Genomic DNA, 24,721 nt, shown 5'->3' with positions numbered 1-24,721 from the left:
GGATTGAAAAGCCCTGAGCGCAGACGCCAAAAAATATTCATTAAATTCAGATAAACTGATGAATGATGATAATTTTATCCTTCTTTCCAGCCGCTCGCCCTCAACTGCTCTACAAGTTCATCCACCAGACTCTGCAGCCAGGGCCTCCCGTGTCCTTGAAGTGTATTGCAGCCGGCAACCCAACTCCTCAAATCTCTTGGAAACTGGACGGATATCCGCTATCTCATACCGAAAGGTCACAATAATTCGCATCTTGAACTGCATGTTAGATTGCAAAAAAACACAATGTGACATATAAATATGTTGATAAAGTCATTCCACTTATATGGGCTACTTAATTCAAATTAATAAACACAATATAAAAAAAATTAAATTGAAAATTACCAATGGTCGAAACTATAGTCATTGAAATATCTCAAAGTTTTTAATAAAGGGTAGGCAAGTTTTTACTAATATAAATATGTAATATCTAATCAAATAGGAGAGACATAATCAAATCGTAATAAAACATTAACGAGAAGACATGGGAAATGTCAGAAAAATTGCGTCCAATAGCCCAGCCTTACAATCGGAATACCAACAACTTTTAAAGCAAGAAATAAAGGTTGAAAACGTCAATGATTGATATAATGTTTGACGATTCGTAATAAATGACGTTTATCAAGAGTGCTGTGCAAAGGCTGAAAATAAACTTTCTACTCGTGATATTTCTCAAAGTTTTGCTATTTGTATATCATTAAGCTATCAAAATGAAAAATTTTTCCGAAAAACATTTTTTTCCGATCATTACTTTTTTTAAATATGAGCGCCTAAAGTTTAAATTTTGAGACAGAACATAAAAAAAATTAAATTGAAAATTACCATGGTCGAAACTATAGTCATTGAAATATCTCAAAGTTTTTAACCCTCCTAGTACCACGTGGTTGCATGAGACATAGTACAGATGGGGTCGTTTCCGACCCAGTTTCCAATTATGATTTTTCCCTTACAAAATCTCATTTAAATTCGAATGAAATATTATTTATTTGAACATTCATATATTTAAAAGGAAAAAAAACAATTGAATGATTACAAACTTTATAATATGAGTACAAAATTCCAGCTTTCCAGTGGTTCTAAATCTACATCAGAGTGTGGTTATACCACGAACAAGCTAGCTGGTATTTACAACTTAAAAACTAAATCTGCATAAAAAAGGCATAGAAATACGTAACGACATGCCTAGGTAGGATAGAAATAATCCTTTATAATTTATAAACTAGTTCTATTCTCTCTGGAACTTCATAAGGTGTTTCTATGCATCTATACACAGATTTCATTTCTATCTGTAAGTTGAAATTTAATTTCTATCATTAACCACGATCAAGTATATACAAGCTAAGTGTATAATAACTATTCTAATAACGAGAACGCAAATTGAATAGTATAATTCAAACAATAAGCTTCGAAATAAGTTGAACAAGAAAGGCCTTGTGGGGTCGGATGCGACCCCGTTCTTGACACCTAACATTAAATTGGCGATAGTAAAAAAGTTTACGTATCCCGAACGTAAGCTCTGGTCCGTGTCTGGAGAAATACTAAAGGAAAGGTTACATGGATGAGGGTGGCGTTTCCCCCCACCAACATGCCCCCAAACCGATAAGCAATGGCGCCTGGGGTCGGATACGACCCAACGTGGTACTAGGAGGGTTTTTAATAAAGGGTAGGCAAGTTTTTACTAATATAAATATGTAATATCTAATCGAATTGTAGAGACATAATCAAATCGTAATAAACATTAACGAGAAGACATGGGAAATGTCAGAAAAATTGCGTCCAATAGCCCAGCCTTACAATCGGAATACCAACAACTTTTAAAGCAAGAAATAAAGGTTGAAAACGTCAATAATTGATATAATGTTTGACGATTCGTAATAAATGACGTTTATCAAGAGTGCTGTGCAAAGGCTGAAAATAAACTTTCTACTCGTGATATTCTTCAAAGTTTTTCGATTTGTATATCATCAAGCTATCAAAATGAAAGAGTTTTCCCAGGAAAACATTTTTTTCCGATCATTACTTTTTGAGATATGAGCGCCTAAAGTTTAAATTTTGAGACAGAACATTTCAAATTCGGTAAGAGATAATTCCATGAGCCTTAGAGGATAGATTATATAGGGTATTGTTGATCTAGTAAAACAAAAATTTTCTGAAAATATCCATTTTTAATATAGTTATTCAATTTACTAAAAATAACCAAAAATAGCTTTTTGTTGAGTTATTTTTGGTAAATTGGATAACTTTTCCAAAAATTGATATTTTCAAAAAAAAATTGTTTTACTACATCAACAATACCATGAAGAATCCATCCTCTGAATCTCATGGATTTATATCGTACCGAATTTGAAATGTTCTGTCCCAAAAATTCAAACTTCAGGCGCTCATATCCCAAAAAGTAATGATCGGAAAAAAATGTTTTCCTGGGAAAACTCTTTCATTTTGATAGCTTAATGATATACAAATTGAAAAACTTTGAAAAATATCACGAGTAGAAAGTTTATTTTCAGCCTTTGCACAGCCTTAATCAAACCTATTAGCTCTTCTTCCCTTATGGTATAAAACCATCAATAGAGGTTGTCATTAATAGGGGACTGGCAGCAATCTAAAGTAGGGTCAAAGAACATGAGATATTGGAATAAAATTTATTTATTACGGTACATTTAATGTAATAGGGATTCTAAATTCGCTGAAAATTATATAACACATTTTACAAATCCATGGCCGATGGGAATGTTGTGTTTTTGCATTCTGATAACAAAAGCAGGCTTCTGAATATTTTGGATGAACTAGAATAGCGTAGGATAATCCCCAGTTGAGTAGCCTATAATCTATTTCAACGTTCCATCATGAATTTGTAAGTTAGTTTTTTATTGTATTTTCTCATTCCTTTGCCTTTCTTCTTTGTAACGTTTTCCATTGGTTTTGTATATTTATTTTGTAGCTTGTGACTTTCCAATAATTGCTGTGTTTGCTGTTTGGATCACCATTTTGTATGAACCGCTGATTTGGGGAGGGGCTTGTCTAGGCCAATCGCAAGCGTTGACCTTTATAGGTCAAGGTTTCCACCAATAGCGGTGCTCAACCGCTATCAAATACTGCTGATCTGTAATTGTATTTCTAGTTTACAAGAGATCAATGTCATGTCAATTCGAGGAGTTCTACAAATCATATAGATTCAAGATTCATTTATTGTCAGAACACTTTAAAAAAAATGCAAGACAAAGTCAACAATTCAATAAAAAATCCTCAAATATAACAATAAACGTTAAGTCTTTACAGTCACATCGTAATATATACAAAAATAAGACAAAGATAAGCAAATTCTATATAATATAAGAAGCATTTTTAAAACAGGTATATCACCGATACTGAAGAATTATCATACGATATGAAGATACCATACGATTTTATGATGAATATAATTTATTTGATACGATGCTCTATCCGCGAAGGACGGTGAAGATCAAATGTGAAAATATCCTAAATTTTTGAAAAAGGATATCAAACTTGACCAAATTAAATGTATGTTTACTAATATCTTAGACAACATTCCATGTAAGGAGAGGCTACATCGACCATACTTAATGATGATATCACTGATGAGAGGAGAATATTAATTTGTTTTTCTTTCGGAATGCAATGCCATGTGTGCAGCGAAACATTCGAACAACGTCAACTATAATTATCCAAAATTGGAAATAATTCTTCAAAATATATACGAATTGTGTATTAGAGTTATTCCAAGCTAGAATTCTAGAGCTATATAGGAAAATAACTATAAGTAGGACTCAATTTGTGCCATTTCGGGACTTTTATTATGGTATAGAAAGACTAAGATAATTCTAGACTAAATAGGACTTTTATAGATTGAATATTCAGATTGGTGGAGGAATAATACTTAACATAACTTTCATTATGGTATAGAAAGACTAAGATAATTCTAGACTAAATAGGACTTTTATAGATTGAATATTCAGATTGGTGGAGGAATAATAGTTTGTAGGAGATGATCTCTCTTCCGTTTAGTTGAAATTCTAAACCCTCCATTCCTAAAAATCACTACCCTTGAGCCCTAGAGTATAATTATTGAACAATTTGAATTCATTTTGTACTAACCATTGACATTCTATCATCTGAATAGAATTGAATAGAACACCGAATGTATTCAGTCGCTGAATATATTCATAATCACTAGAAAACATGCAATGAAATAATCAAGCGTTATCCCACTTCCTTGTTTATCCTTTTGTTGACCGCATGAGAGAGTACTACTGAAGAATTGAGAGCCATGATAGAGCATACCGTACTAAACCACATAATTATAGATATCGCTGGGTATTTATATATGTGACCGTTATGACTAATCAAACAAATCAGGGATATTGTGTGGCTTTATTACTTTAATTAATATTCAATGAATCTATTTACTTTTAACTGGAGTTTTCATGACCTAGATTTTGCGTACAAGTAATTTATTATCAATCATTTGGGAGTGTTATGAATGAACAATGTAGTCATAAATATCAGTTTTACGGTTTGGGGTTGGGAGGTTGGCCACTAGCCTCAAGAAATAAAAAATTAATCTCCACCATAAAAATTTGTGACCAGACATAAGGCAGTATAATATTGACACTATCTACATCGTTTATTACGTAGATTTCAACATGAGGTCATAAAATTGGAAACCTGATGGATAACTATGAATAATAATACGCTCAAAAGAAAAAACCTACTCTAGAACATGGTACGCCATAGTGGAGTAGGTCAATTTCCACACAGAAGAAACTAAACAAGTAGAGGACACATTATAATTTTTTTTTTTACTGTAACTAACTATTGTATGTAATTGTAATTTATCAATTACAGATCATAATTATAATAAATATAATATGATTGAGAGAAGACAACAGGCATAGCCCAAAACTGTCTTTTCCCAAATTTTTACAAATTAAAGTTTCAAAAAAGAATAAGGTTATGATTTCACTTTTACTTCAAAAAGTCCAATTTCCACTTCAAAACTAATGACTAAACTAGAAATTTTGAATTTTTATATTTAAAAACTGATTAAAAACAAAAATATTTCACTCAAATCTCTACAAATTGGAAATTTTTGAGTAATTTTACAACATTTTGAGCCAGAAAAGAAACACAACTTCACTATAATTAGCACAGCTGTAATCTAATATTTCGTGTAATAAATGTTGTAGTTTTAGTTTTTTTTGGGAAATAAACAGTTATTATTATTTATCATGAATACATTATTATTCATGAAAATATTATTATTATTATTCATATGTATTCATTTTACATATGAATACAGTTATTTATTATTTATCATGAATACTAATTCATCTATAGGCTACTGAAAACTTAAATGTTCACAGATAGCCTTGAATGTTTTAATGCTTTTTTAATATAATTATGTGGATCAATTTTCTGAGCTGCTTATGATAATGAACCTCTTTTTTAAAGGTTCATGATTGGCCAGTACGTGACCGTCCATGGAGAAGTCGTAGGTCACGTGAACATAACCAACGTTAAAGTTGAGGACGGAGGGATTTATCAATGCAACGCTGTCAATAGAATCGGACAGGTGTATCACTCGGCTGAGATGCGAGTTTATGGTGAGTAATCTCTATTTACCATTGAACCATCAATAATTAAATGAAATGAAATGAAATGAAATGAAATGAAATGAAGTCCTCTCTACCACTCAACTAATAATGATATTTGTCACTCAATATTCATGTAATTTTCGTCAATATTGAATTACTGTACTTGATTTGTTCAAATAAGACCAGTTATAGTTATAATAAACATTAGTGCATTTCTTTTTCGTAGATAATCCGATGGGCTCATAATCGATTAGAGACCTGAAGACTTCTTAGAGGCAGAATTAGATTCCATATTTTTTTATAGACCTATTGTATTGTATTTTAAATATTTTGTACTTTTTATGTTCAATTGCTTGTTTGTATTTTTTAAGACCTGATATAGTTATAATAAACATTAGTGCATTTCTTTTTCGTAGATAATCCGATGGGCTCATAATCGATTAGAGACCTGAAGACTTCTTAGAGGCAGAATTAGATTCCATATTTTTTTATAGACCTATTGTATTGTATTTTAGATATTTTGTACTTTTTATGTTTAATTGCTTGTTTGTATTTTTTAAAGGACATTAATTTATTCATTATTTATTTATAATATTTTTCCAATTTTATCGGTCTGAAGAGAAAGGGAACATGTCAAAAATCAGTATTTTTCAGGGGAGAGAAAAAACTGAATACAGATAAAAGTATTGATAATTTCAAGATTGTTTTTTGTCATTAGGGTGCAAACTCTTTTAAGACAACAATTTTAATCCAGTATAAGCACTTATATAAGATTCACCCCTTAAAATTGAGTTTTTTGTTAACTTCCTTTTACTCATGATGATATTATAAATTATCACTCCTCAACTTTTACAATAAACACCTCAACCGAAAGCAATCTAATCTCAAAGCAACGCGTGAATCAAAGGTAACCTAACAATAGCATAAAAATCACAACTGACAAACAGTTGAATTTCGAATGTTCGGCGTTGAAAGGAAACATGTGTGTCATGACTAGTTCCCTTTCACTCCAGTACAGCAAAAATACGATATCTGTTTCTCGTATAAAGAGAATGCTGACATGTTCCCTTTCAACTCAAATCGATGTATCCCACAGTAAACAACTCATTTCAACCTTAGACCAGTTAAAGAATAGACACGCTGGGAAGTCTAGCCTCTGAAGCCAACATCTACTGCCAAATCCACCCATCTTGACGTCACAACAGTGACGTCTGACGTCACGCATCGTATGGAAAACTTTCAGATTGTGTCTATTTCAGATTCATGGTGTTTTTAGGTTATTTCTAGCTACGGGCAAAAACGATATCGGTTAAGTTATAATGTGTTATGTGATATCGGCTTCAAAGTTATAATGTGTTTTGAAAATAATAAGGTAAGGTAGCCTACAAAACTAATTTATTGTCATGCTGCAATGAGTTCACTTACATCATAACCAAGGATAATATTACAGTTGAATCGGTCCATTGAGAAAGGTCCTCAGTCCATTTACCATCATTTTGAGAAAAACACAAAAAACTGTTTTCCAAGTCAACAGTTACATTTACTTTTATTGAGTCAACAGGGTGTTAATCTACAGGCAAAGACACTACTTTTCCATCAATTATTTGTTTTTTTTTCAATTCTGATTATCGAGTAATGGAACATTTTAGGCAGTGGACTTGAGACCTTTCTCAATGGAATGAGAATTTTCCAAGGTCGAAGCAAAATAAAACATTTTTTCTTCCATATAACTGAATTTTATTCAGAAAATTCACTCAAATTTTTTAAGAACATATTGGTAAGTATGTTATAAAAATATATAACCCCATTTATTATACTGTAGAATACAAAAAAAATAATATTACAACTTACAATATTTATGTGTATAAGTTTTAACTTACGCATGAAAAAATATTCCACTTTTTTTCCTAAATATTTCAGTGCAATTATATGCTGCGCAGGAGATTACCATTTTCATAAATAATAATAAATTACATAAATAAATAACAATCTGCTATGGAAAACAAGCTATGTTTAACAACAATGTAAGTTAAACACCACAAACACTTACACAACAACTTAAAAAAGTTTTCTATAATTTCTATATGATACGTGACGTCACTGTTGTGACGTCAAGATGGGTGGATTTGGCAGTAGATGTTGGCTTCATCGACTTTCAGTATGAATATACAATGGGCCGTGTCTATTCTATAACTGGTCTAAGATTTCAACCATAAAAAAATTAAAAATTTTGACATGTTCCCTTTCTCCTCAGGCCGATTCAATAATTAATAGTATAATTTTATTATCCTTCGCCCACATTGAGTTGATACACTCACACTTTGATCAAGGAAGCTCCTGATTCATACAAAGTCAAAGTTTTTTTTGACGGGTGAACCATTCTCACGATTAAACCCTGTATTTCTTTTGGTTATTGACTTAGTTTGATTGTAATGCTTTATGATAATTGTTACCAGGCGATCCATCCATGAGACCAATGCCTAATGTCTCAGCCGTAGCAGGTGAACCGTTATACTTGGCCTGCCCTGTAGCTGGATATCCGATCGAGTCAATCAACTGGGAGAAAGGTAAGCAATAATGGTTTCTAAGCATCAAAATAAAATTCTTCAGTGGGAAATCTTCTTAAGATTGAAGCTTTTCGTTTCTACCACAATGCGATCTCAGGAATTGTTGAGGTCATTTGAAATTGTATTCATTCGCTCATTGACTGCCAGATGGCAGGAGAGTTTCTATAATTTTATATCTATTACTCATCAATTTATCGTTCCAGGCACTGGATAGTTTGCCAGTCAGTGTGAATTCAGCTCTCGTATTGCTAGCACTCCCTGTCGAGGCTTTAAGATTCAGGAAATTCGTCCTGAATCTGCCTAAATATTCGTGTCGTTTAATATTATAGGAAATTCGGCCTATATATTTTATATTCGTGTAAATAAGTTGCATTTTCGTTTTACGTGAAAACTTACTCACGTTTCGTATTAATAAGTGAAAACTGAATGCCAGAACTCAATTTTTAGTTTCGTTTTTATCAATAGTCAAGTCATAGTGTTATATATTCTGACAGTAAACTTCATCTCAGAACCGGAAAACAGCAAGGAACCGACTTTAACAATCGCATTTCGGATAAATCGGTTTGCATAATTTCACCTATCTTTTCCTCTCATCTATCCTATCCAACTGTCCACCTTCAACCTCAAATAGAAGTAGGCAAGCAATTCGATTCACGACATGTTGGATTTGGGATTTGGTGAGTACCTTTTCTGATTTTCTCTGTGTTCTATGTATGTGGTTTTTTCTGAATGGATATATATTATTCAGCACAAAGATTTGATTCGTTTCATACAGTCCACTTCAGAGCAGTTGAAACTTGTAGCTTGAAATATTTAAATTTAATGAACAAGTATTTACGTACCAGGATTTGACTTCGAATTGGATTTATGATAGGAAATAAAAAGCCTGATTTTTTGCAACTATAGTCTGTTCATCGAAGGAGTTATCACAATAGCTGGAATGAGTCAACTATATATAACCTATATAATCTTCATAATATTATAACAGTTATATAATATTCTCATCTCTTGAATCGACATCCTCAATTCCTTACAAATAGATAATTATCGTTTATATCTTTAAATATTATATAAATTACTAGCCATCAGGCTCGCTTCGATCGCCATATCCGTCTAGCCAGGGGATCCGCCCCCTGGACCCCCGACAGGATCGTCCAAAAATGATATCAGCGGGCTCGCTTCGCTCGCCTGCATTTTTCATTTGAGCATGCTTCATTCCATCAGAAAGTCAAAGTACTCAGAAAACGCAGAAAAGCTGAGGAAAACGCTGATTTTGGGCATATCTTTGATGAAATATTAAAGTCACCTCATCACAGAATTTTTAGACCCTAGCTAAACCTCTGTGCCAAGTTTATTCTATCTCTAATCTATTACTTGAAATAACTGAGAAAACGCAAAAACGCTAATTTTGGGTGTATATTTGGCGTTATTGCAAATTCCTTCCAACACAACATTATTACACCCAAGCTGAGCTTCTGCAGTGAATTTGAACATTTTCTGTTAATTTGTTATCGATAAAGCTGACAAAGCGCAAAAAACCCTGGAAAACGCAGATTTTGGGCGTATCTTTGGATTTTTTTCCAAATCCGTTCTTAGTGCGCCTCTAAAGGGCAAACTGAACATACCTATCAACTTTGATAATAATAATATTTTTTATTTGTTCAATACAGTACAGTCATTATGAATGACAACTATACAATTGAGCATTGTCATGTACAAAAAAAATCTCTTCAATATTCAACATAATAAAAATATAGGTATAGCCTATAATGATATCACACATAAATAAATAATAATAAATAAATAAATATCTTTATTGTCACAGAATGTTTACACATTATAGACAACGTCATGTTTGGTAACTCTAGTAAATACAAGGCAAACATGAGCCTGCAACAACAAGCACACAAAGTCAATTTTACAAAGTTCAATACATCCATTACACCCTAAATTAGGTATCAATTATATTTCCCAATCACTTATCAACTACTTATATATCATTTATCATATCGATTATATATACATTTTCCAATTTATAGAAAAATAGTCGGCTATTTTATATGGGGTTTCTCCTATTAAAGCTTCCTTTACTTTCAACTTAAAAGCACTTTTACATAAAGATCTTATAGTGGCAGGCAAATCATTATAAAGTTTTACCGCCATATAGGGATTTAGTTTTTGAGATGCACTGTGCTGATACCTAGGAACTCTTAAGCTATTTTCATTTCTTGTTGCATAATTATGGTGGTGTCTATTCACATCAAATTTTTCAATGTTGAAGTGTACATATACAACTGTGAAATAAATATAGAGAGCTGGGAATGTCATCACTCTCATTTTTTTAAACAAAGGTTTACAGCTTTCTCGGTATTCTGCATTGCATAGGAGCCTCATTATCTTTTTTTGCAACCTGAGAATTTTAATTGTCTCAGGATTATTCCCCCAAATCATAACACCGTAACAAAAGAGGCTCTGTACATGAGCATAATAAACCTTGAGCAATATTTCAACTCCTACACATGTTCTCAACCTTATAATAAGATAAAGACCTTTTAAGACGTTCCTTATTACATAGTTAATATGATGATTCCATGTCAGGTGTCTGTCAATCCAGATACCAAGAAACTTGATTGCCACAGGGCAGCTACTGGGATCATCATTTTTTCTAAACGTGAAATAGATATCACTAATTTTGTCCTCATTCAATGAAAGGTTATTCGCCGAGCACCAATCTTTTAAATCAGTTGTGAAATTGGATAGAGCATTTTCAACTTCAGAATTTGTCTTAACTTTAACATTTAGCCTAAGCCAAAATCATCAGCAAACAAAAAGCCAGAATTTGATTCACTTGCAATAGAGTCAGGAAGATCATTAATGTATATATTGAAGAGTATAGGTCCCAATGAAGACCCTTGAGGTACTCCATAACTTATGTGTCGACCTTTAGAAAGACTACCATTTGTATACACGAATTGCGTTCTATTGCTCAAGTATGATAAGATAGTTTTAACTGAGGTTGTATCTAAACCATAATGTTTAAGTTTATTGCACAGAAGTTTGTGCTCTACAGTATCGAATGCCTTTGTCATATCGTATGACCTGAATCCAACACTCGACCCCTGATTCAAATCAGACACAACAGAGCTGATAAGAGAAGAAACTGCATGACTAGTTCCCCTCCCTACCTGGTCTCAAGCCAAACTGAGTTTCAGTCAACAAATTGTTTCTTTCAAAAAACTCAGAGAGTTGATTATGCATCAGAGACTCGAATAACTGGAAAAAATAGGTACAATATGTATTGGTCTATAGTTATTTAAATCCTTTTTGCTTCCTTTCTTGAAAATAGGTAATACCTTAACATTCTTCAGCTTACTTGGATGCACGCCTTTATGAATACACTCATTGAACAAATGAGTGAGTACCTCACATATATAAGGAGAAGCTATCTTCAATATCAAACAATTAATATTATAAATGTCGTAACATTTACTATTGCTTAAGGAACATATATTTGAATACATAGTTTCCACCGTTACATGATTAAATTTGAAAAGTCTCTTAGAATTAGATTGACACTTATTAAGGTAATATCTGCTATCCTTATCACTTACATGTATGTTTTTGCTTATCCTATTTATATTATCTATAAAAAAATCATTGAAGACTTCAGAACTATGCTCACTCTGGAAGACTTCAGCTTATTAGAAATTTTATTCACAACTCTCTATAGTTCCTTATTTTTATTTAGAGACTTATTAATAATATTATTATAGTATACAGTTTTTGCATTTTTCATAGCTTTTTTGTATTTTCTTACTGTATCTTTATATTCTTTCCTCAAGTATTTATAATAATTTAAACTATGAGCATAAATACCAGTCAAACTGTAAAGTAGTTCACACTGCTCTTTGAGTTTATGCAATTCCGCTGTATACCAGCATTTATCAAATGCTGTCTTCTTAATTGTAATTCTAGTAAGTGGAAAAGCTGTATTTATAGCATTCATAATCGATTCAAACAACACATCAAATTTATCATCTATGCTGAGTCGTGAATAAACCTTAATCCAGTTAATCCTATCCATGATTCCACAAAATAAAGCAGTATTACTATCATTAATCACTCTCGAGTAGGATCTATTTTTTGGGCTTTTATTCATATTTTCATTCCCTTCATTATTCAAGATGTTCATTTCCATCAGCAATGCATAGTGATCTGATAACATAGTATGTATTATTTTTGATGACCTTTTACTCTCATCTATATCTGTAGCTATGTTGTCTATGCATGTCCCAGGAGTTAAACGTCCTGGCCTAGTCACTTCACTTATCGTTATTTTCAAGTTGAAACAATTCAATAAATTGATTAAGTCATTTGCATTTTTACAGTCAGAGTTGAAATTTATATTAAAGTCACCACATAAAATTAAACTATAGCTAGGACTCGAAACCGTACTGAGAAGCTCATACAAGTAAGACAAGAATTTATTATAATATACTACATTATCACTACAAGGCCTATATACACATATAATTATGCTCTTGATTTTGGGTAATTTAATTCCAACTACTTCAAATATCATTTCCTCGGACATTTCCTTCACTGATTCCAATTCGACAAAATCCAAATTATCCTCAACAAATAATCCTGCTCCTCCATGTATCTTATCGGTTCTACCATAAACGGACGCTGTTTTATAGTGAGGAATTGAAATATTTGTCAGATTATCATTTTTCACCCAGTGCTCAACAACAGCTACCACAGTAGCGTTCTGCTCATGTACGACTAATTCTAAATAATCCATTTTATTAGTTAATCCCTGAGCATTCCAGTAAAATAAGTTCACATTTTTTGATTTAATATTCATATTATTATTTTTAGATACTTTATTGGTGTGATAATTTACTGTTCCGAGGTCCTGCGTGTCACTAAACTCTTGTATTTTTTGTTTATCTATCTCAGATGCAGGACCATTTACTAGTTTTCCGAGCTATTAAAATACCCTAATTCAATTATTCTATTACCAGCAGCATCGTTACACTCCAACATTTCTTCTATTTTGTGTGCTAGTGCAGCTTTTCCTTTTCCATTCAGATGCAACCCATGCCTAGTAAACTTATCTCTACTCAAATCAGATAGCTCTATAACCTTGACGTTTTTAAACTTTCTACATATTTTATTGATTATTCTATTCGTTTTCCTAATTTCCTCGTTAACACAAGACCAATCAGGAAGGTCATGTCTGATCGGTAAAGTGGAAACTAATACATTTGTAAAAGTCAATAGCTGAAGAAGAGTAATCAATCCTCTCAGAAATTTCGCTGCCTGATTGCAATACACATTATTGCCACCCCCAATAATAACTATGTGATCATCCTTAGAGAAACTATGAGATTCACTCTTTATGTTGGAGGAAATAGGTTCAAACTTTGCTCCTGGCATGACAAACCCGCTGACTCGTTTACACAGTTTGGACTCATCAAAATGATGCACTAGATCTCGGCTGTGGCTACTCCCATAAACTCTGATTACACTACCGTCATTCTTATTACTAGAATTTCCGTCACCTTATCACTAGTACAACTCTCATTATTTGCAATTTTTTTCCGCTTAGTACATGAGGATTTGAGTACTCCTTTTTTTACTATTCTATTATTGGATTGATTGACAACCGTCCCTTGTTTGAAAGAGACTGGTTTCAGTACCTCACATGCATTATTCAACATTCTCCATCTATAATAAATTAGCAGAATTAAATTTATAATTCAAAGAGAGACCCTCGGTTAAACTTGTAACTGTGTTATTTGATCGAAACTGAAACACCTCTTCAATAAAATACAATGCATATACACCACAATCAAAGCTATTATTTTGACGTGGACAAGGCATAGTAACTAGTTTTCCTGAATTGAAATAAGTCCCAATCCTCCCTACCAAATCTTCAGCAGATCTATAATTATATTTATCGAGAGAATCAAAACTGAAAAACCTATTGAAGATCTTATCATACACTACTCACTCCAATGAGAGCCTGACCAACCGTCATCGGTGCATCCGTCCTGTTTAGGCCTACTATCACTCATCACAAATGCAATAATACTATTATTTTTACTATTTCATTCAGAAATGATAAATCAGAATTTCTATCGTTAATGATCATACTAGTTACACTAGGCAAAACTATATGACTTCCTGGATAAGAGTTCATTAAAAAATTACAGAAACAGTCCATGTCGGCATCAGCGATAAGCTCTGTTCTGAGAAAACGTCCAAGCCGATCCATGAGAGTACCGTCTAGTGAGCTGCTCTCCGCTCTCTTGTCCTGCCCCCTTGGCTCGCTGCATGACATATTCATTAGACGGATGTCTAACTCCATCGAACGATCTATGGCGGCGCTCCACTGCTTCTCAAGTACCTCAATCCGCTCCCTCAACTGCTCGTTCTCCTGTTGTAGTTCTCCCAAGAACGCATCATTGGTGTCGTCATGTGCTTCTTTCACAGGAGTAGAGATTAGAACTTGGTTTTCTATGCTCTCCGTTGTGTCATGTGGGTGCGCCCCCGAAACATCACGCACAATAGACAAGCCAGAGTTCGTTACGAGTGATACGGTACAGTTTTTCGTCAGACATCTCCATACATAACCCTTACTTGTTGATGAAGCTTTTCGAAATTTGAAACCCTTATACAGGATCGCCGGGTGGCCTTTGGTTGTTTTACACGATTTTATTGTCGAGCTCATGTCACTCATTTAATATGATATATAATTCACTAAATCCATAATGAAAAGTTATAGTCCATATACGTATTGGACAAGATCAACACATGTTCATATCAACAATCAGGTGACCTTCAAAAGACGGAGAGATGAAAGTAAGGGAAATAACAAAGTTCTTAAATTCTTTACCAGAGTATCTGATACTGATAATCTCTTACTATTTTATTCAGAAATGATAAATCAGAATTTCTATCGTTAATGATCATACTAGTTACACTAGGCAAAACTATATGACTTCCTGGATAAGAGTTCATTAAAAAATTACAGAAACAGTCCATGTCGGCATCAGCGATACGCTCTATTCTGTTTAAATCGCCTATGTGAGAAATGTTTCTACCTGACAAATAACTGTCACACTGTCAATTAGTTACCGAAAAAGAGTAACTGAATGCGGAGTTGATTGTTCAATTTCAAAACCTCCCGCTACGGTGGCTCGATCAGAACTACGCATAAACAAATCTACTGGTTGCTAGGATACTAGATTACCCGCCTAAATGTTAAAAGTTCGCCCAGCTGATTGCACTCACTGACGGTAAAAGAACACTCGAATTTAGAAACGAACTATACTACCTTATCTTATCACTAACTTGAAGCAGGCCAAAAGTGAAAACAATAGTTCAGTTCTTATATAGCTGTATACATCTGTCACTCGATAAGTTCCCGAATTTATATTTATGTTGAAAAAGAGAAAACGTGCAATGACAAACCACTGTCTACTCAGTTTAGCTGGTTGAAACTTAGGTTAAGTAGATAGTCAGAAATAAAACCACCGATCACCAATAAAAAACTCACAGTGCACAGGAAATTAATTTCACTATACAGCAACTACCACTTTGTGATTCACAATATCGTAAGTAAAACTTGAAATTTCACCATTAAAACTTTAAATTTAATGTTTAAATGAAGAGCTATATTAGAGCCTGCTTACTTATCCTGCGCATGCGCAAAACCATAATAATTGTCACATAAAAATTCATTCAGATTATAAAAACTTCTTTCAACAAGGAACTTATAAAGATCTTTTTTGAAAGTCATGCTCTTAAAATATATATTACTAGGCAACTTGTTTAGAAATTTTGTCCCTATGTAGCTAGTTTTCTTCTCAAAAAGAGTAGTTAGCCTGTTAGGCTGAACGATGAAGTTGCTCCTGTTTCTGGTGAAGTGTGAATGTACCTGTGCATTGGTCGTTAAACTGCCCATATTCTTAACCACATATAATACAGTTTAAAAATAAAAATACAAGGTACAGTGAGTATGCACAGCCTTTTAAAATAATCTCGACAAGGATGATTGAACGTTTTTGGTCCGGTAGATTTTTAGTTCTGCGAGTGAGTGAGTGAGTCAGTCAGTGAGTGAGCGCCATTTCGCTTTTATATAAATAGATAGATGGAAGATAAAAAAAAATTCTTTTTTCACCTTTCATTATAGGTGCAAACTTATCCTCACTTTTATCTCAATGATATTTTGACTTTTTGTAACCGAAATCGTTATTAATTATGGAAATGGAAAATAATGGAAATAAACTCAGTTTCCTGAGAAATTGTTCCCGACAGGAACTGTATAGGCAACCCGTACAATTCCACTCATTCTCCAATTTTACAATGAGTTGGAACTTGCCTAGAAACTATAAATAGTCATAGAATAAAACTATCGCAATGTATTAGAGAATTCGGCGAATGTAGATAACCTATAGGTCCTTATTATTTCACGGTATTATTCCTCATAATCTAACAACAGCTGTTGTCTTGGTGAACGTGATATTTTCGAGCTCAGAATTTATGTGTTTTTATATAATTATTTTGTGAATTTGAAGTTTGTTTTTTGTTTTTTACTGAAGTTTTATTATTAATCTATCTAAATTCAAAATGGTTTGTTATATTCTGATTTGTAAATTCAGATTGATGATTTAGTGTATAAATTTAAATGGACATAGCCTACAAAATATTTGGACAATTTAACCTTCTGGTAGTCGCGCCCTACACGATCACACGAGCAGTCGCGTGTTGTACTTTTTACAACATCCAATTTTCCAAGTGTTATGTACTCTGTTTACTGTCAAAACATATTAATTAATTGTATAATTACTTTTTCCATCTTCTTGGATTATTTAACGCCAAAGGACATTTGGATGATTACCATTTCATAGCCCAACAAGGTACACCAAGCAAAGCCATCAATTCTGAGTTATTGGTTCGTTTACAGTCCCCGTATAGCCTATAGTCTTTTCCTATCTCATGCACTGTCGCGACTAAATGGAACCTAAAGACTGAACCATTGCTCGGTTGATACTGCAACTCAGTGGAGTGATGGGGAGAAAGTTTTGGAATGCATAGGTGACTCATTCACTGACACAACCCCCTCTAATAGTTTTGTGCAGCAAAAAATTGACACTGTTGTACTTCTTACAACAGCGCGACTGCCGGTAGGTCAAGACAAAATTAGGAAATTGAAGAAGTTTTGGGCAATAGCCTGTTTTTTCTCTTCCGACTATTGTATTGTTTAATTTATCCAATAAATAAATACTTATCAATACTTTTGTTTAGTTGACTGATATTTTGAATTACAGATGGAAGAAAGGTACCAATGAATCGTAGACAACGTGTTTTCTCGAATGGAACTCTGCTACTGATGAACGTGCAAAGAGACTCCGATAAAGGCAACTATCGATGCATTGCAGCCAACAAACAAGGTCGTTCAGCTTCTCAATCTCTCTCCCTCAACGTCATGGGTGAGTCGACTCCAATATTTCACAAAAAAGCCATTAGTATGATATGGAATGCGATTGAAAATTAATTACTGTGTATTGTGTGCGTTTGATATGCATGGAATTTAATTGACCCTCGAATTGAATTCAATTGAATCGAATTGAAACTTTAATTGGATTTAATTGAATTGAATTCATGGGTTATTCATGGGTGTTTAAATATTCTTAATAAGTTACAGCATAGATAAAGGATGATACCGGCAACATTACACCACTCGTTACCACTGCATTATAGATCTCTGGTTATAGGTAATACATTCTTCAAGTATGTGTAAGTATTATAAATTAATATCTATAACTGAACAAGTTAGAACTGTTAGACTACACTATAGTCTAATTCTTATTACATTGATTACGTATACTATGGCCCGGTTGCACAAAAGCCGGTTGAATTTTAACCATGATTAATTTCACGAGAACCAATTAGAGAAGGCTTTCTCGTGGAATTAATCACGATAAAAATTCAACCGACGTACGTGCAACCGGCATTATCAATATGATTTCTAGTTATTCTGTTCTATCGGGGTAGCCCTGATACTAGTATATTTAATGAATTAAATTTGAACAGCTCCACTAATTCGATGATCCTACTTAGTTGAGAATATAAACATTAATTCATTCTCAACCGAATTCAACTTTCAACAATTTTGTTTCTTCAACTAATAACTGTACTTATAACTCTTTCAAAATCTCAGATATGATACAAAGTTATAGTTCATACTTTATAGATTTCGAAGATAATGTTGAATTCAAATTATGTGGAATTCACAAAAACTATGTGTAAAATTTGCAAGATTTATAGTCTAAAACAAAAGAAGAAACAAACGTTGGATTGAAAGATATGAGTTCATTTTTTTTGTTTTTCATATAGATTGAATCAGAAACTGCAAACGAAAACCATGTGCCACATTTTCGAAGAATATAGTCTAAAACAAAAGAAGAAACACTTAAGTTATTTGAGATATGGATTAGAATTTAATTATTATATTAATTATTATTATATTTATATTAATTACTATTATTATATAATTATTATTTAATTACTATAATTTCATTTAATGACACGCTGCAAACAGAAATTATGTGACATATTTTCAAAGATATAGAGCCAGACCACATTAAGCGTTTTCAGGCGTATTATTGGACTCTATCGTACTTAGGCTAGCTTCACACGCATTCGTTTTCATTCGGTTCGGTTCGTTGCCGAAAACGAATGAGGCTTTCATACATATCAGGTTTTAATTCGTACGGTTATACTTAGGTATTTTCTTCTCAAACACAGCTGTGTTTGGATTGTTACAATTCATGCTGGTAATAAAATATAAAAGCTGGTGTTCAAATAGTAAGATGTGATTTCTTGAACAACAAAATTTTCAATTTAATTAAAAATTGTGAACTATTTGAATAGTTTATTTTTGATTATATTAATTTTGGACGTTCAGAGTTATTTTTTTTATTGAAAATTTGTTTCAATTATGACACATGGTACATAACGTTCATCTCTTCTCTCCATTAACTAAATCATGTAATTTTCATGGAAAAATAAAAAAATAAAATTCTTGCTGATTTTTAATTTATCTTCATATTTTTTTAGCAAAATATTTATTGATAAAAAAATGCTCCAGAGAACTAACAGAAATGAATTGACCATATGATTTTGACATGGAAGATTTTTAAACAGATTAATCATGATATCAGGTTAAAATAAAAACAAAAAAAGCGAGCGTGTGTAAAAGACTTTGTTCTTATTTCCGGTTTCCTAGCAACGAATTCGAATATGATAAAACCTATTCGTGTCGAGGGGGCGTTAGGTGCTATGCGGAACCGAATTCAAACCGAATCACCGTTTCACACTTATCGGAATTTGCCGAAAACGGAACGAACCGAACCGAACCGAATGTGTGTGAAACGAATTTCGCTAGAAACGAATTTGAACCGGATGGAATTTATTGGAGTCAAATGGGCGTTCGGTTCTATGCGGTTTCTATTCGGTACCGAATTCAAACCAAATTACCGTTTCACACTTATCGGAATTTGCCAAAAACGAACCGAAAACGAAACGAACCGAGTGTGTGAAACTAGCCTTATTGGTCTCTGGTTATAGCTATTACAAACGTCAAGTATGTGTAAGTATTATAAGTTACTATTGATAACAACTGACTATATAGTCTGATTCTTATTACATTGAAGACGTATACCAGGGGTCTCCAACCTTTTTCATCTAAGGGCCACATTGTTAACTCTCGGGAGGCTTAGAGGGCCAATAACAAGGATGTACGTGGAATTTGACTTGTGGGGTGTAAAATTATTATATTCCCATTAAAATAATATGAGGAGTTTTAAGTAGGTTTAATTAAAACACAGAAAGAAACATACCAATTCATTTCATTTTCAATAAGTTTAAAAATTGTTTGAAAACTTTTATCAATCTGAGACAAGATTGATTCATTCCCTGTCAGTATTTCGATTCATTTCCTATTAGCTGTTTGTTTTATATTTACTATCATTTTCATCTTATCATGTTTGCTTTTGGTTAATTTTTTTTCTTTTGCTTTCAAAGTAATTAATGCAAGTTATTATGAGTTCTATGATGTACTGGGTACTATTTTGAATATTATTCTCATTGGAGCATATTTGTGTACATATTTTTCCATTATATTTCCCGTTTGTCTGTATTTTATTCTTCTCTTGTGTTTCATTATTTGAATTAATGTATATATAAATTTGCAAAGTATAAATAAGGACTCCTAGAGGAATAATTTTATTCTGTTTTGTAACTGAATGATGTTTGTGTTTATATAATTTTTGTTTTCTTATCAATTTGGATTTCTTATTTTTTATTCTTATTTTGTATGATTAAAACTTTATTATTTAGTAACTGCATCAATAAATTACGTAATCTAGTTAATTATAGTTTGAAAATTGTATTTATTTATTTATCTTTCACACTTTGAAGATGATGATTTCTATTATTTTGTTCATTTATTATTTCTATGTAATAAGGTAATTGCTCTTACGACTCATCCCTCAGCACAAGCTTATGCTTAAAGAGGGATGGACCTTTTTTCATTGATTTGTATAAGTTTATTAGTACAAGATTTTGCAGTATTGTATATTATTATTTTGTTTGATATGATTGGTAATAAAATTTATTTATTTATTTATTATTTATTTTAATACAAAGTCCAATTTATTGAGTGTAAAAAGGTCATAAGAGAACTTGACAATGCATGAATTTAGCAAGTTGAACAAAATAATAAGTTTTTTAAATAGTAATAAGACAACTTGACAATACACAAATTCACAAAAAGTTAACAAGCTAAAAGAGAATACTTATTTTTAGTGAGAAGATTGCATTTGATTTCCACTTGAAATGTCCGCCCATTTAGACACAGACAGTTCGCGCGGACGTACACAGGGACATGTACAGTCCGTGCAGACAATTTGCTAATATCTCGCAATGATTGATCGCTGCTTGTTTACAGCTAATTTCACACTCATTAAGAAATGGAGTGGCTAGTAAGAGAAGAGCACTGAACTTACAGTTGTTGTCAAAAATGTGTATAGATATATATTTAAAAAAAACTGTTGCAATAACTCTCGGCGGGCCGGACAAACCGGATGTGGCCCGCGGGCCGTAGGTTGGAGAGTCCTGACGTATACTATGGCCGGGTTGCAATATTAATAATAACCAGAGACCAGAGACCGTTTTAAGGCGACAACCCAATGAGCCAATCGGAGAGCTTCCTGCCCTGCCGACTCTAAAAACGCTTGATGTGGTCTGGTCATTATAGTTCAAAACAAAAGAATAATCAAATTTAGAATTGGAAGATTTTTAGTTTTTTATATGAATATTTTCTTGTTTTTGATATGGATTAATTGAAAAGTAGGAAAGAAAAACACCGATTGGCTAAAGCTCAGTAGCTGAGCAACATGATCTCGATCGTATCGGTTCACATGTTATGATTGTTTTAGTACCTCCAAAAATTGCCCCATTCTCGTTCGAGACGGATCTGCACCTGGGAGACCGGGCTGGCATCCAGTGTTTTATAACCAAGGGTGATCTACCGCTGACCATTGGCTGGACCAAGAACAACGTTGCACTGGGTCCAGGAAAAAATCAAAATGGTGTAATGGTGCGCCAGCAAGACAAGTTTACATCTTCAATGATCATCCAGTCTTTGTCTAAGGAGCACGCCGGCACCTACACTTGCACCGCCTCCAACCTTGCGGCCAATGTCACCCACTCGACTACGCTTCTTGTCAACGGTATGATAACGACCTCCGCAGCACCGCCAAACTGATCACTTGTCGCCGAAACAGCACACTTCACTCTGAAAGTTTCTTGAATCAGTAACGGAAGCTGATTCATTCAAAACTTCATTCGGATAGTCTTTCGAACCAGTAATAGAATCAAATTCATTAGAATCTTTTCAAAATTTCACTCTAATGGTCTCTTGAATCAGTAACGGAAGCTAATTCTTTCAAAAATCACTAGGATAGTCTCTTGAATCAGTAACGGAAGCTAATTTATTCAAATATCTCTCGGATAGTCTCTCGAACCAGTAACAGTATTATTTTTTACAAATGTTTTCAAAATTTTACTCTGATAGCCTCTAGAACCAGTAATAGAATTAAATTCATTGGAATCTTTTCAAAATTTCACTCTGATAGTCTCTTGAATCAGTAACGGAGGCTAATTCATTCAAAACTTCAATCGAATACTCTTGAACCAGTAAGATAATTAATTTTTTTCAATCTTTTCAAAATTTCACTTTGATAGTCTCTCGAAGCAGTAACGAAATCAGATTAATTGAAACTTTCTCAAAACTCCACTCTGATTCTCTGATAGTCTCTCGAACCAGTAACAGAATAAATTTTTACAAATGTTTTCAAAATTTCACTCTTATAGTCTCTCCAACTAGTAAGAGAATTGAATTCATTAGAATCCTTGCTAACTTTCACTATGATAGTCTCTTGAGTCAGTGAATGAATTAGCTCCCGATTCATTCAAAACTTGACTCGGATAGTCTCTCGAACCAGTAACAGAATTACATTTTTCAAATATTTTCAAAATTTCACTCTGATAGTTTCTCGAAACAGTAACAGAATCTAATACATTCAATTTTTTTAAAAATTCCACTGTGATAGTCTCTTGAGTCAGTAACGGAAGCTAATTCATTCAAAACTTGACTCGGATAGTCTCTCAACCCAGAAAAAGAATTAATTTTTTTTTCAAATGTTTTCAAAATTTCACTCTGATAGTCTCTCGAACTAGTAATAGAATTGAATTCAGTAAAAATTTTACTATGATAGTCTCTTGAATCAATAACGGAAGCTAATTCATTCAAAACTTCAGTCGGATAGTCTCTCAAACCAGTGACAGAATTAATTTATCTCAAATATATTCAAAATTTCAGTCTGACAGTCTCTCGAATCAGTAATACAATTAAATTCATTACAATCTTTTCAAAATTTCACTCTGATAGTATCTTGAGTCAGTAACGGAAGCTAATTCATTTAAAACTTCACTCGGATAGTCTCTCGAACCAGTAATAGAATTAAATTCATTCGAATCTTTTCAAAATTCCACTCTGATAGTCTCTCGAACCAGTAATAGAATTAAGTTCATTAAATTCTTTTCAAAATTTCACTCTGATTCACACGTCTCTCGAAGCAGTAATGAAATTAAATTGATTTAAACCTTCTCAAAACTCCACTATTATAGTCTCTAGTAACAAAATTTGATTTATTCAAATACTCTCGAGACTCCACATTGCTAAACTAGTAACAGAATCAAATTCATTCAAATCTCTTCCCCTAGTTTTCTCTGGTGCTACAGCTGACCTGAGCCTCATAGTCTCTCGAGCATCAGATTGCCAGTAAACAGAATAAAATCTTCCCACTTGGAGCTCTCTGACACTCAAGCTCATTGAATAATCAGGCCTCATAGTATCTTGAACCTCAAATAGTCTGAAAAATGCCATTCGAATCGTTTCTCCTAGCTTTTCTCTGGTGCTACAGCGCATGGAATGCCTGTTGTTTTTACCTGCATTGTATCTATTGTCTATGAATAATGAAATGAAATGAAATGGAACATGTAGGCTTCATAGTCTCTGAAACCAGTAAAAAAATATAATTCATCCAAGATTTTCTCTGACGCTTCAGCTAGCTCATTGAAGACCTTGGCCTCTTCCAAATGCCCCACTCAATTTTTAAAAACATTATGAAAACCATAATCTATTCTCAACTTACCAGGGAGATTCAAATTTATTGAAACTACAGTGATCGTGGAAGTTACCTAAAGATTAACGTTGTGTCGTATTGGTCTATGTCATTAGGAACTGATCATAAGATCATTTTCAACATTACCAAATGGCGAAGCCCTGTGACTCCTACATAGCAGATAATAATTGTCACTTGTGGAGAATTGATTCAATAAAAATGCTTTCATCAGATTCTTTATGAACAATGTACATTGAAATCCATTGAAATCCAAACAGATGATGACCATCTACTTTGGACACTCGCGAATGAGATGATACCTAGAGTGTGAGTCCTTCTAGACTGTGAGATCGAGTGAAGCTGTAAAGATTAAATTCGTTTGGCTTTTGTTCCCTTGCGGGAGGGTTCCACCTCGCCTGAATGAATAATTTAATTATTATAAATTGTGTTGTTATCTTACACTTTTACAACAGTACTCATGATTTTGTTGTTTGTGGGACGCGTTTCGTGGCACTGAGCCACATCTTCAGCGTACAAGGAGTAGCTAGATACTCTTAAGGCTGTGCAAAGGCTAAAAATAAACTTTCTACTCGTAATATTTTTCAAAGTTTTTCGATTTTTATATCTTCAAGCTATCAAAATGAAAAAGTTTTCTCGGAAAAACATTTTTTTCTGATCATTACTTTTTGATATATGAGCGCCTAAAGTTTGAATTTTTGGGACAGAACATTATTCA

At 33.1% G+C, this 24,721-nt stretch overlaps 1 protein-coding gene and 1 long non-coding RNA gene across 2 annotated transcripts in view; one reads left to right on the top strand and one right to left on the bottom strand.

Moving 5' to 3' along the window:
- The window catches only part of LOC111050816 (Down syndrome cell adhesion molecule-like protein Dscam2), a gene marked incomplete in the record, with an annotated part of 322,193 nt that overhangs the window by 199,605 nt on the left and 97,867 nt on the right, over nucleotides 1-24,721 (top strand). Inside the window, 5 exon segments of the mRNA XM_039442229.1 lie at nucleotides 91-235; nucleotides 5,512-5,663; nucleotides 8,111-8,221; nucleotides 17,563-17,724; nucleotides 21,736-22,029. Coding sequence (XP_039298163.1) covers nucleotides 91-235; nucleotides 5,512-5,663; nucleotides 8,111-8,221; nucleotides 17,563-17,724; nucleotides 21,736-22,029 — 864 coding nt within the window.
- Nucleotides 6,611-7,913, bottom strand: LOC120354749. The gene is made up of 2 exons (XR_005573106.1): nucleotides 7,866-7,913; nucleotides 6,611-6,768 (listed from the first exon to the last, which is right to left on the bottom strand). It is a non-coding gene; the product is annotated as an uncharacterized LOC120354749 (long non-coding RNA).

Source organism: Nilaparvata lugens, chromosome X (assembly GCF_014356525.2).
Source record: "Nilaparvata lugens isolate BPH chromosome X, ASM1435652v1, whole genome shotgun sequence".
Lineage (NCBI taxonomy): Eukaryota > Metazoa > Arthropoda > Insecta > Hemiptera > Delphacidae > Nilaparvata > Nilaparvata lugens.
This window is presented reverse-complemented; position numbering and strand designations above follow the sequence as displayed.